This window comes from Penicillium alfredii (genome assembly GCF_028826965.1).
Source record: "Penicillium alfredii strain IBT 34128 chromosome Unknown utg000001l_segment0_segment0, whole genome shotgun sequence".
NCBI classification, from domain to species: Eukaryota; Fungi; Ascomycota; class Eurotiomycetes; order Eurotiales; family Aspergillaceae; genus Penicillium; species Penicillium alfredii.
Window position 1 is genome coordinate 1,460,198 of NW_026622698.1, and position 12,504 is coordinate 1,472,701.

Genomic DNA, 12,504 nt, shown 5'->3' on the forward strand with positions numbered 1-12,504 from the left:
GGCTGAGCGGCCAATTGCTGGCCTGAGGCCGTCAGCCGGCATCCGCCCTGGCGCATTCACCCTTCGCCGTCGTCTTTGCTGAAACAATACCCACGCACTCCCCTTCTCCCCTCCTTCTGCCCTGTCTTGCCCAATGCCCCCAATGACCACGGCCCCTGCGTATGCTGACGATCCTCTCTCTCCCCGATAGCTGATGCGGCGGTGGGGCAAGGGTAGTGGACACTTGCCAATCCGATCTGTTGGACTCCTTTTTCCTGAGTGGTTGCTGCCCTGATCGCTCTCGTCTCCACCTGATAGATGGGCGGATGAGCTTTGGTTGTCTGTTGGGGCATTCCTCCGTTTTGGCGATCTCTCTGGTTTTCTTCTGTGGTGGGGGGCTCCGCATCTGAATCAATTTTTCCAACACACTCTTTTCTTTTCCACAACATGATGGCTGTCCACTGGCGCTGTCGCCTTGCGGCTTCTCTTCCTTTCTTCATTCACCCACCTCAACCTCCATTGTCGCGATCGTAACTGGCAATTCCTGCGGTCTCGACACTTGGAGTATATACCTGAGAATGCACCACTGCACTCGTCGGAGCTAGAGCTATACTATGGAACACACGAGCAAACAGCAGGACGTTGAGCACAACGTGAATCGCAGGGTGAGAGAGCTCTATCGCTTCTACCAGCCTGCCGCCTCTACCAGGGTGACTCCATCATGGCTGCCTGCGGGCGAACATATACCGTCTTCTGGTGTTGCAGTATCCCCGAATACCCCGCCGGTGGGTGATGGCTCCGGTGCTTCCAACAGCAGCGCGACGTCGCGACCGGAGTCTACCGTCGACCCCCAGGACCTTGTTCTAGGCGTCTCCAACCACACCCTGGTCTCCTTCGCCCAACTGGCTGCGCTTCAATTGGACGCTGAGCGTGCTGTGCTTTGTGTGTTGGATCGCGATGTGCAGCATATTATTGCCGAAGCGACTAAATCCGTGAAATTGTGCGACTCGTCGAGTCCTGACCCCGAAAATGATTTTTGGCTGGGGTCTGGTGGTAGCCGCAGGGCGTGGAGTGTGTGCAAGGTGAGTGCTTGACGAGAAACTTACTGAACCTTGGCTTCAGTTTAGATAAACTTCCACCACAACACCCCAATTTCGCCATTTTGACACTCGCCACAGGACACCGTTGCTTTGTCTCCCTCGAATCACACAAATGATCAACCCGAGTTCTTGGTTGTTAACGATTTGGCCGAGAGTGAACGATTCAAACGACTTTCTTTCGTTGAAAACCACCCGCATTTTCGATTCTACGCCGGAACCCCCTTGACCACCGAGAAGAATATCAACCTGGGATGTTTTTTCGTGCTGGACACCAAACCACGCGATGGGTTGACCTCGTTGCAAAAGGAAACACTGGGTTCTCTCACAACGCTGGTCATGGATTACCTGAGATTGAGTCGGCAGTGTTCCGAGGGCCGCCGGGCTGCCCGTCTTTCTCGTGGCTTGAGCTACTTTGTTGAGGGAAGTTCGAGTTTCGTGGACAGCATTGATCCGTCGTGCACCGAGAGCTATGGCCCTTTCTCCGCGACTCCGCCATCAACAAACCCTCGCATAAGTATTTCGGCCGGCTCCCGCGGCAGTAGTCACGACCACGCGTCCATGGAACCCTCACAAAGTCCTTCCAACGACCGATCTCTCAGCAATGACGCACGCTCCATCTGCTCCGGCGCGTCTGATTCAAAATTGGATGCGGTGACTTATGGAGCAGGCTCCTCTCTTCCGGAGTGGTTGACGAGCAGTAGTCGGAACCGACTACCGCCTGATAATTCCCAGGGCAACTCGTGGTGTTTTCGCCGAGCGGCAAACCTCATCCGTGAGAGTCTGGATCTGACCGGGGACAGCGGCGTTGTATTCCTGGAAGCCAACAATAGTCCTATGTTGGATGGTGACAATGGGAGTGATAGCAACGACTCGGGTGGGCCCGCCACTGTGCTCTCGATGTCAACGAACGACGAACCGTTTTCTCCCCAACCTGGCTCTACAGCCACTTTACCTGCGGCAAATATAGACCGAGCATTCCTGCAACTCCTGCTGCGGCGCTACCCCAAGGGCAAGCTCTGGTCTTTCCACCCGGACGGCCTCATTTCAACGTCGGACGATGATGATCAAGAGTCGCGTGACAGGATCACCACTACATCCAGTCGGTCTCCACCCGGTGTCCCTGCTTTTGACACTTCGAACCCCATGGATAGGCGGCGAAAGGCTTCGGAGAACCCAATGCTCAATAAATACTTCCCTGGCGCTACACAAATCATCTTTGTGCCTTTGTGGAACGCCGTGGGATCGCAATGGTTCGCCGGATGTTTTTGCTGGAGCACCATTGAGACACAGGTTTTTACTTCGGCTGTCGAGCTTAGTTCGATTCTCGGATTTGGATCCTCTATCATGGCCGAGTATAGCCGAGTTGAGTCACTGATCGCCGATCGCCAAAAGGGCGATTTCATCGGGAGTATCTCGTGCGTACCTTTTTAACCACTGTTTTGAATACGCTCACTAATATTTTATTTTCAGACATGAACTTAGAAGCCCACTTCACGGGATTCTGGCTGCCGCTGAATTCTTGAACACCACTCATCTCAATGAATTCCAGGACTCTCTGCTGGAGACGATCAATGCCTGTGGAAGGACATTACTGGACACTATGAACCAGGTTCTTGATTTCAGCAAAGTGGTCTCGCTTGAGCGGACATGGCGGTCATTGAAACGGCGAAAGGAATCACCGCTTGATCTTAAAGGGACTGACAAGTTGGCATCTCATCTGGACACTTACATTGTGACGGATCTTGCTATTTTGGCCGAGGAAGTCGTCGAAGGAATCTGTCTTGGTCTTGCATACGGCCAAAGTTCCACGGCTTCTGCCGACCTGCCGGTGTTGTCCCATAAAACCCTGAAGCCCTCGAATATTCGAGCCAAAGTGGAAGTAGCCATCGATGTGGCACAGCAAGATTGGGTTTATCGCACCCAGCCCGGTGCTTTACGGCGGATCATTATGAACATTTTTGGCAATGCCATGAAATATACTGAGTCTGGTCGGGTCACTCTGCGCCTTGAAGCGTCAAGCCAGTCCGAGGGCCGCTCCCTGCGGCAGGGCCTCGAGGATTTGGTTACTTTGACCGTATCCGACACTGGAAAGGGTATCTCACAGGAGTTCCTGCGCGGCCGAATCTATACGCCTTTTGCACAAGAGGATTCACTGGCGGTTGGCACTGGCTTAGGCCTGTCTATTGTTCGAAGTCTTGTTAAGGCTTTGAATGGAAGTATCCGTATCCGCAGCCGCCCTGGCGAGGGTACCATAGTGCGCGTATCTTTGCCCCTGGCACGACCGGTTGGCCAAGAAAGTCCGCCAATCGAGCCCCATGGAAATCTCACCAGCCAGAGGGAAACTCTGACCCAAACCCTTCTGCTCCGTGAAGGATATCCTAATAAGCGAGCCGCAATATGGGGTATCGATCCCGAACATGTGGCAGAAAGCTCTAATTGGGCTGAGATCGGACGATATCTTACAGAGTGGTACGGCATTGAGCTTGTGTCGTGGCCATTTTCAACGGCTATCGATATTTTGCTTGTTGATGAGCCGGATCTACACGAGCTACGCAACTATGGGCTCTCGGCGAATTTGCCAGCCCTGCTTATCCTCTGTCATAAGTCAGTGGATTATAGCGTGGCACGCTTTGAATGGGCATCTCTCGCTTCCTCGGTGGACATCATTCGACATCCCTGTGGGCCACATAAATTGGCTCGAAGTGTACTGAGGTGTCTGACGCACTCCCAATCGGCTTCAACAACACCGGCCTCTCACGTTCTGAAGGATCCCATGGATCTACCTATTCGGACTTCAAATTTGCAATCCACAGTGGCTTCTCCGTCCGCCGCCCCTCCTGCGGATACACTCAACACCCCAGCGACGGCAGCTGAAGAGGTCGTTGAGTCTACTCCCATCTCAAATGAGGAACTACCGCCCACGACACCCTCGGTGATCACCGCGCCACCCCAGGCCATCGTAGCCGCTCCGTTGCCCTCGCCATTGGTGGAGGGGAGCATCGACTCTGACCGACTCGCACGGGTTCTCGTTGTTGACGACAACCGCATCAACCTAAACCTGATGATGACGTTCTTGAAAAAGCGCAAGCTGACTGAGATGGAGGCGGCGGAGAATGGCAAGCTCGCTGTCGAGGCCGTCGAACGTCTACAGAATGGCTATGATATCATCTTCATGGATATGTCGATGCCTGTTATGAATGGATTCGAGGCCACGCGTGCCATTCGTGCGCTGGAGAAGGAGCGCGACGGCTGTGGGCCGGCCGTCATTATTGCTCTGACGGGACTCAGCAGCTCGCGCGATGAGTCCGAGGCTCTCGCGTCGGGAGTCGATCTGTTCCTCACCAAACCTGTCTCTTTCAAGGAAGTCTCGCGTCTCATGGATGAGTGGGAGAAGGATAAGTTGAGTAGTGAGCGAAAGGTGATGCCTTGAATGTGGCCAGTGGCTTACTGGGCCGTGCAATGTTGTTTCCTTCTATCACTTTTGTCCTTCTACATTTTTTTTTTCGACACGTCTCGCTGCTCTTGGGTTTACTCGTTCTTCCTTACCCCGTTTGCCTTCCTCTCCGCCTATTCTCTTTTATCATCCATCCCACCCTCCAAATTTTCATAAATCCTTGAACTTCCAAACTTTGTTCCCAGAGCCGGATTGTTCATGATGATACGACCTGTTTCTGTTGTTGTGTTGTTGAGTGATTGATCTTGATTGTGTTATTATAACATCTTAAATGCCGTCACCTCAGACAATAGATGTGATTTTTATTCTTTCTCTTCACATCCCCTTCTTGTATACGTCTTATTTACCCTTGATCCCCTTGTTTTGACTGCTTTGTTCATGATTTCACGTTGCATCGAGGTCCGTAAGCTTGATACACGGGAGCTGCGGCTGGCGTTTCAATCAATTTCCCTCATTTTGCATTTGTTTTTTGGTCTACCCTGCTTCTGGCCCCTTTGCTTGATACCTCGACATGGCATCGCCTGGTGCGTGTCGGTGCTGTGTGGTCTGTTTTCTCTCTGCTTGTCGGGGAGATGGCACTTGCTAACCCAGGAAGGTCGGCCCTGGAGGGATCTTGGGGTTTCTTTAGAGGTGCTGCTACATACCTTCTCAAAACCATGTAGAAATTTACGGTGTTTCGGTAAGTGGGTTTATCCCATATGACACTACACATACTACTGACTGCGCCATATATGCCCTGTGTACACGACATGGGATGCAAGCATGTGGCATAAAAAGTGATTCGTACATTTACGCTGATATGAAGATAATAAAAAGAACAAGAAAACACAACTATTCTTAATGGTTTATATTGAACCTGTTGTTTTACCCGTTGTTGCCTAATAAAACAGGGGAAAAAAAGGTTCATTCGATAAAGGGGGTATATACGCGCACCAACCCAATGCTAACAAGATGCAGATATAGACAGCCAGCTAAAAAACACCAAATCCGTAGACCAAACAACCATAACCAAATAAACCGCAGCCCAGAATCGACCCAAATAACATACACCCCCACCCACTAGTAAACACACACAAAGTATATGCTTATATTCATTGCTGTTGCTGGTTTTTTTTTTTTTTAATACCTCTCCAGCAGCCACAGCCGGCGCTCGTCCTCCGGCATGGCCAGCAAGCGCGCCGACTCGGCCCGTTTGACAATAATGTAGTTGCGCACGAGCTCCGGACCGAGCAGAGCTTGAAGAGATTCGTCGGTTTGGAGGGCGTCGAGGCTCTGGGCGAGGGATTTAGGGAGTGGGGTGGTGATTCCTAGGGCTGTGCGTTGGGAGGGCGAGAGGGTGGAGGCGTCCACTGTAGTCAGAGTCAGTTAAATATTAGAAAATTTGGAAGAAATGAAACACTGAATATAAACAGTGGCATAAAAAGAAAAGTAGAAGCAGACATACCAGTGCATTCCTGCATAGACAGAGACATCTCCGTTTTCATTCCCATATACCCACCCGCCAGCAAAGCCGCCATGGCCAAATACGGATTCGCCAGCCCATCTAGCGACTTGAATTCCCAGTGCCCCGGCTCGATCTTGCGCACGGGCGCCTCGCGGTTCTGGAAGCCCCAGGCAACCCACTCCGAGCCGGCCCAAATACCGGACCGCACGCGGTCGTAGCTAGCGTCCTGGGAGAGAGTGAAGGCAGCCACGGCCGGGTAGTGAGCCAGGATCCCAGCCAGAAAACAGTCTTCGCGTGTGGGTGGGGTGATGGAGACGTGGGCGTGAGTGGCACTTCCCGCACTGGCGGGGAGAGGGCGAGGGTGCACCGTGGCGCGCAGGCCGTGGCGCTCGGCGACGGCAGTGATTACTGGCTGTGCGGCGAAGAGAGCGTCGACGGCGGCGAGTGGGGTTGCGGGCGGGAGGATGAACTCGAATTGGCCCGGTGCCGACTCGGCGTGGAATTGCTGTAGCGAGATGCCCATCGACGCCAGCGTCCGGGTCACTTCTTCGAGCAGGGGCACAAGCCGGCGTGTGTCGGCTGTCATTTGGGACCATGAGTGGTTGTTTGTGGCTGGGCTGTACGCGTTGGTTTTCCCTGTTTGTGGATGTGTTGTTGTTGGTGTCAGGAACACCACTTCGATTTCGAACCCGCACAGAACATCGACTTGCTGTTCGGCTTGCAGTTTGTTGGTAATGTTCTGGAGTACTTTTCGCGGGCATCCATCCAGTGGCTGGTTGGACTCAGATCGCCAGAATGTCATAACTGTTGCACTCGGCGCGGCTGGGACTGCCATGCCTCCATTGCGGTAGAGACTGCTGAGGTCGGGTTCTAGGTAGAATTGGCCCGTTGTGGATCCTTCCGGTGTGACGGTGTCGTCTTGTAACATACTCAGCACTGCAATCGAGATTCCGACGCGTCGTTGGCCTCGGGCGATACGGGCAAATTCATGGATTGGGAACATGCGGACTCGGACTGTTGCTGTGTAGTCAACCCACTGCATCCAGATGTACTCTACATCTGAATGAATCTGCAGGAAGGCATCTAGTTGGTCTGAGGCGGGGACCAGGGCGTGTCCACTGGTTATTGTTGACCGAGCCTGAATACTAGAGGCGTTCTGTAGTTCAAGGTTGAGCCCGTAGAGGCGATTGGAGTTATAAAAGAGAATGTCAGCGGCGACTTTCATGGCCTGCTGAGCAGTATAGTCGCCATGCTGGACGTAGTCTACAAGAACCTGATAGATGAAAAAGTGATAAGCAACAATACCAGACCGAAGCCGACGGAATGACCTTACTTTTTCTAGTGCCTGGCGGAACTGCCGGTTAGCGAGCCAAAAAGTCTCCGGATGAAAGTGGCCATCTGTGCTCCATAGCAGACGGTTGGTAGGTGTGATCTCCAGGCTCTGTCGAAGAATACTCTCCTGGGCATTCCGGCTGACCATCGGAAACACCTCGCCCAGGTCGAGATAGACATTCGGATACACGCAGGCGAGATACCCAGCCTCGCGCGTGTACGGATAAGCCGAATGCAGCAGGACGACGTCGGCATCCGAATAGTGAGCAATCAAAGGCTGCAGATAAGCGGGATTGGCGCGGACGAGGTTTATATCGTTGTCGCCGAGGCCTGTGTGGAACTGCAGCGGCTTAACGACCCCAGTCTTCTTTTTCTCCCAAGAAATTGCCTTCAGCGTCTGCTGGACCAGCCAGTCATTCAGCGGCTTGTCCTCGATCCGGAAACCGGACTTGAGCGTGCCAGAGTCGAGGGTACGAGCCAGCGACCCTGCCAGCGTGGTCTCGTCGGACGAGTACGGGTCGACGTCCAAGCCCGTGCGATAGCAGACCACAGATTTGAAGCCGACGACAGCAGAGTCAGCCATAGCATCAGCCAGAACTTGCTCAAAGCGCTGACGGAAATCGACCCACACCGTCTCCCCGGGCTTACGTTCGCCACTCAGCATTTGAGTGATCAGCGACGCGGCCACGGCCTCAATGCGCACGATGCGCTTCGTTGGCGCAGCGGTAAAGCGGTCATGCCATTCAAAGGATTCAACATCGTCGTCGGTTAATAAGTCATCCAGGAGCAGAGCGTGCGTGCCAGCCAGACACCGCCGAATCAGGCCTTCGTAGTCTTGTTGCACCCAGAGATCCCGGGCCGCCAGCACATCGGCCCAGTCGGTACAGGAACTGTCATAGAGCTCGGCTAGCTGGTTGATAGCTCGGATCAGTGGCAGCGTGGTGTGCGCATTTTCCAAGGCGCGACCGTGGGCTTCGGATGTGATGGCCTCCAGCGGGTAGGTGTCGTAGTCAGCGACTGACTCGCGGCCCAGCAGATTGTGCGCGTGGTTGTCGATCAACGGATGGGATTGGATCAAATGCCGTAGGGGGTCCAAATCCATGATGGATGAGTGTATTTGAAATGCGATAGAAAAATAAGAAAGAAAGAAAGAAAGAAAGAAGAAAAGGAGGAAGAAGAAGAGGAAGAGAATGAACCCGGGGGATTGGATATCACAGCATCCTGCACGGAAATTCCCCAAGGCTGGTCAGTCCTCGCGAAAAGCCCCGACATGCACAATGCTGCACGATCTGACTCGATCTCGACAGCAATTTTGCCATGAACGGCAAGTAAGCGAGTAAGGAAAAAATGCAGCAGTAAAAAGCAGTCCCGTCCGTGCATCGTCAACTATACTCAACGCAGTAATTTTCACGATCGCCCGCTGTCACTCTCACTTTAAACCCACGTCTCGTTCAAGATTCCTTTCGGGGGTGACCGAGTGGTCACATTGGCACTCGCATGGCTTCTTATTTGGAATTCCTAAAAAAAATGATCGAACTGATCTCTCTAATATTGTCCCTCGATCGTCAAGGTTCCCGTTTTGGTGACCAAGTACTCGTTGACTGCCACTTCCTTGCCGCTCTCCTTGCCATACCCCGATTCCTTGATGCCGCCAAACGGGGCCTCTGCGGCCGATTGATTGCCTGTGGACCAAAAGTTAGTATGCAATGATTATGAGGGGGGTGAAAGCGAAACCAACCCGTGTTCATCCCGATCATCCCTGCCTCCAAATTCTCCAGCAGGCGCCACATGCGATCGATGTTTTTGGTGAATGCATAGCTGGCCAGCCCCATACTGGTGGCATTAGCCAATTGCACTGCCTCGTCTTCTGTCTCGAAGCGGTACAAGGCCGCAATGGGCGCAAAGGACTCCTCGTGCGAGATCTGCATGTCGGCCGTCATCCCCGAGAGAATGGTCGGTTCGAAGAAGTACCCCGGGCGCGAGGTCAGCGGTTTCCCACCTAGGAGTACATCAGCACCTCGACGGCGCGCATCCTCCACCTGGGCGCTGGCCTTGTCGATACCGCGCGGTGTGGTCAGCGGGCCCATTGTAGTGCCCGCGGAGGCACCATGGCCCACGACGATAGCAGCGGTGCGCTCCTTGAGAAGAGCTGCAAAGCGGTCATAGATCCCCGCTTGTACGTAGATTCGATTGGCGGTGATGCAGGCCTGGCCGGCATGGCGCCACTTGAGAGTCATGAGTTGGTCGAGCGCTTGGTCGAGATTGGCGTCGTCAAAGACGATAAACGGACAGTTCCCTCCCAGCTCCAGCGTGAGCTTCTTCAGGCCCTGCGCACAGTGGGTAGCCACGAGCTTGCCGACGCGAGTAGACCCCGTGAAGGTGACTTTCTTGACGAGCGGGTGCTTGCACAGCGCCTCACTCAACGCTGGCGTGTTCTCCAAGTCCGTCGTAAGAACGTTAAACACGCCCGCCGGGATCCCTGCACGCTGCGCCAGCTCCGCAAGCACAAGCGACGACACAGGCGTCTCGGGACTCGGCTTGACGACTATCGTGCACCCGGCCGCCAGCGCCGCGCCAACTTTGCGCAGCACCATAGCGACAGGGAAATTCCACGGCACCAGCGCCGCAGCCACTCCAATCGGCTGCTTGATAGTGAACAAGCGGCGATTTGGCGCAGCCGGCACCGACACACTGCCGTGGATGCGCTCTGCCTCGCCCGTAAACCACCACAGGAACCCCAGCGAGTACTCCAGCTCCCCGTACGCCTCGGCTAGCGGCTTCCCCGTCTCGTGGGTGATGATCTGCGCGAGATCGTCGCGCGCCGCCACGGTCAGCTCGTACCATTTCAGTAGCCATTTCGCGCGTTGCCGTGGGTTGACCTTGCGATACTGTTCGAATGCTGCGTGCGCCGTCTCCGCCGCGGCGGGTACATCATCGGCGGAGTTGGCGGGGCAGCTGGCCCAGGCCTTGTCGGTGCCGGGGTCTGTAGAGATGCTGTTAGTATATTGTGTCTGGTCAAAAGACTCTCTGTAATCTTACCAAGCACCTCGAACCGCTGACCACTCTTGGCTCCTACCCATTTGTCACCGACACAGGAGTCAAAGTGTACAAGACTAGAGTCGGCTAGCTGATAGGGAAGGCATTAGTCCATGCTGTTGTCCTTCGAGTCATGATGTTTTTTTTTTTTTTCCGAGGCATCTCGGACATCTCTCTGAACCCCCACCACAGAACAGAAAATGCAAGACTCGTACCTGGAACGGCAGCTGATACTGAGTGGCCATGGTTTGCAGCTCGTAAATATTCAATTATTATGAAGATATACAATAGCGACGGCGCACTGGGGGTCGGCGAATTTATAAGGTGGGGAAGAAACAAACCCCTCACGGGAACTCGGCTACATCGAAATCCTTACTGTATGTCACATAGTGTAGATCTATATGTAAAATATATGTAAAATATATGTAAAAAATATGTAAAAAAATGCAATATATATATATAATAATAATAATAACAAAATAGTCTATACAAGACTATCCACACTAGCCGGCTTCCCATCGCGCGACCGCCCATCCTCCGTCTGCGGCGGCGTCATCTGCTCGGTAGCATATCTGACCGAGACATCCGTCGTCTTAACAATGCCAGCAACGCCATCATCACTAGCACTCCCACTCGAGATACTGGGACTATCACCACCACGCTTATATTTGCGCATATCAAACTGCTCAGTATTCCCCACGCCCACATCCACACGGTGACGGCTGCCTGCCGGATCGGCCATCTCGAACCCGTCGTCGTCTTCCGAGCGCACCTGCGATGACTTGTGGTTCGAGAAGATGCGCGACCTCCGGAACCGATTGCGCGACCTGCTCGTGCCGGTTCCGTAGCCGGATGAGTCCCCGTGGCGCGACGTGCCGAGGAGGCGTGGTAGGTATTTGCCGGCGATGGCTTTCATGGAGGGGGCGCAGGCGGTGACGACGGCGACATTGACTTCGACGGCGGAGCTGCAGAACCCGATGGAGTAGGTTGGGTCTGGGGTTGGGGTTTTGGAGAGGAAGGCTTGGGCGAGGATGACGATGCGCCAGACGCCGACGGCTGTTGCTCTATATGGAGGAGTGTTGTTAGGTAGATGTTTAGATGGTGGTGGAATTAAGGTAAAGAAGAAGAACTTACACTCCACCCAGACACAGAATAATGCAGACAGCAATCTTGCGCCGGATCGGCATCTGCAGACCCCAGGTAATAATGATGGGAATCGACAGCACCATCAGATCCGTGAAGAGATTCAGGGCCGCAGTCGAAACATAGAACGCGCCTTGATCGATGCATTTCCCGCCGGGGATGCTCATATCATAAACGTAGGCTACCGGGTGACACTGGAAGATATCCACCAGCAAGACAGCGACGAAGAGCAGAACCACAATGGTCATTGAACTCCAGATCAGGCCGTTAACGACGAGAGAGCGGGACTCCAGACGCCGCAGAAATATCAGGATGGACACCTTCACCAGGGTCAGGGTTGGGTTATAGAGGAGTTGGTTTGCGAAATTCCACTGTCGATGTCTGTGTCAGTATGCAATTGATTGATATATGCGCTGGAGAAGGGCACGTACGACTAGCCCTGGTTTGGGGTCGTAGTCTGGGGGGATATTGGTGACGTGGATGCCGACATAGTTGGTTTTGATATCTAAGAAGGGTCAGGAACGGGTCTCCTTTAACGTTGTAGTGGAAGAGTCACTCACAGTACCATGAGGTCACGGATTGTGAGAGGGCGAGGATCTATCGCAATCACAATGATATCAGTATCTCCGCAAATATGTCAGGTCGATCTAATGAGGTTCGTCATACATATCCCGCGGTAATTAAGTAGTCATCTACAGTAACCTCAGAGCGTTTAATTAGCAACTGCGTCGATCACTGGAGAGAGAACGACAAGACTTACCACTGGACAGCGCAGATCGCGAGAGCCATCGACTCCATAACCGAAGCAGAACCGCAATACCACCGAGAATAGGAAAGGCGACCACGACACCCAGCGCCGTTTTTTGGTGGTGGTCGTCAATCATTTTCAAGCATCCAACGTGAGTTCCAGCAAAAAATGCCACTCAGCCCGAAGAGATGGTTTAAAAAAAAAAAAAAAAAAACGCCAACGCAGCTCTGGAGTCCGCCACCAGCCACGGGGAAAACACCAATTACTT

The 12,504-nt window shown here is 53.5% G+C and overlaps 4 protein-coding genes across 4 annotated transcripts; 1 reads left to right on the top strand and 3 right to left on the bottom strand.

Annotated features, from left to right (window-relative positions):
* Positions 1-593: 593 nt before the first annotated feature.
* On the top strand, positions 594-4,509 carry NUU61_000547 (uncharacterized protein; the record flags this gene model as incomplete). Its single annotated transcript, XM_056651131.1, has 3 exons — positions 594-1,061; positions 1,158-2,494; positions 2,550-4,509. 3 exons carry the CDS (start codon positions 594-596, stop codon positions 4,507-4,509), a joined length of 3,765 nt encoding a protein of 1,254 aa, XP_056515981.1.
* Positions 4,510-5,661: 1,152 nt separating this feature from the next.
* Positions 5,662-8,411, bottom strand: fluG (uncharacterized protein; the record flags this gene model as incomplete). Its single annotated transcript, XM_056651132.1, has 2 exons — positions 5,662-5,882; positions 5,978-8,411. Coding segments are annotated over 2 exons (2,655 nt in total), but the record flags the coding sequence as incomplete, so codon positions are not given.
* Positions 8,412-8,854: 443 nt separating this feature from the next.
* Positions 8,855-10,590, bottom strand: NUU61_000549 (NAD-dependent succinate-semialdehyde dehydrogenase; the record flags this gene model as incomplete). Its single annotated transcript, XM_056651133.1, has 4 exons — positions 8,855-8,991; positions 9,048-10,292; positions 10,349-10,436; positions 10,561-10,590. 4 exons carry the CDS (start codon positions 10,588-10,590, stop codon positions 8,855-8,857), a joined length of 1,500 nt encoding a protein of 499 aa, XP_056515983.1.
* Positions 10,591-10,829: 239 nt separating this feature from the next.
* NUU61_000550 (uncharacterized protein) lies at positions 10,830-12,372 on the bottom strand (the record flags this gene model as incomplete). Its single annotated transcript, XM_056651134.1, has 6 exons — positions 10,830-11,409; positions 11,480-11,859; positions 11,920-11,993; positions 12,049-12,085; positions 12,155-12,180; positions 12,249-12,372. The coding sequence occupies 6 exons, from the start codon at positions 12,370-12,372 to the stop codon at positions 10,830-10,832; spliced, it is 1,221 nt and encodes a 406-aa protein (XP_056515984.1).
* Between the last annotated feature and the right edge of the window lie 132 nt (positions 12,373-12,504).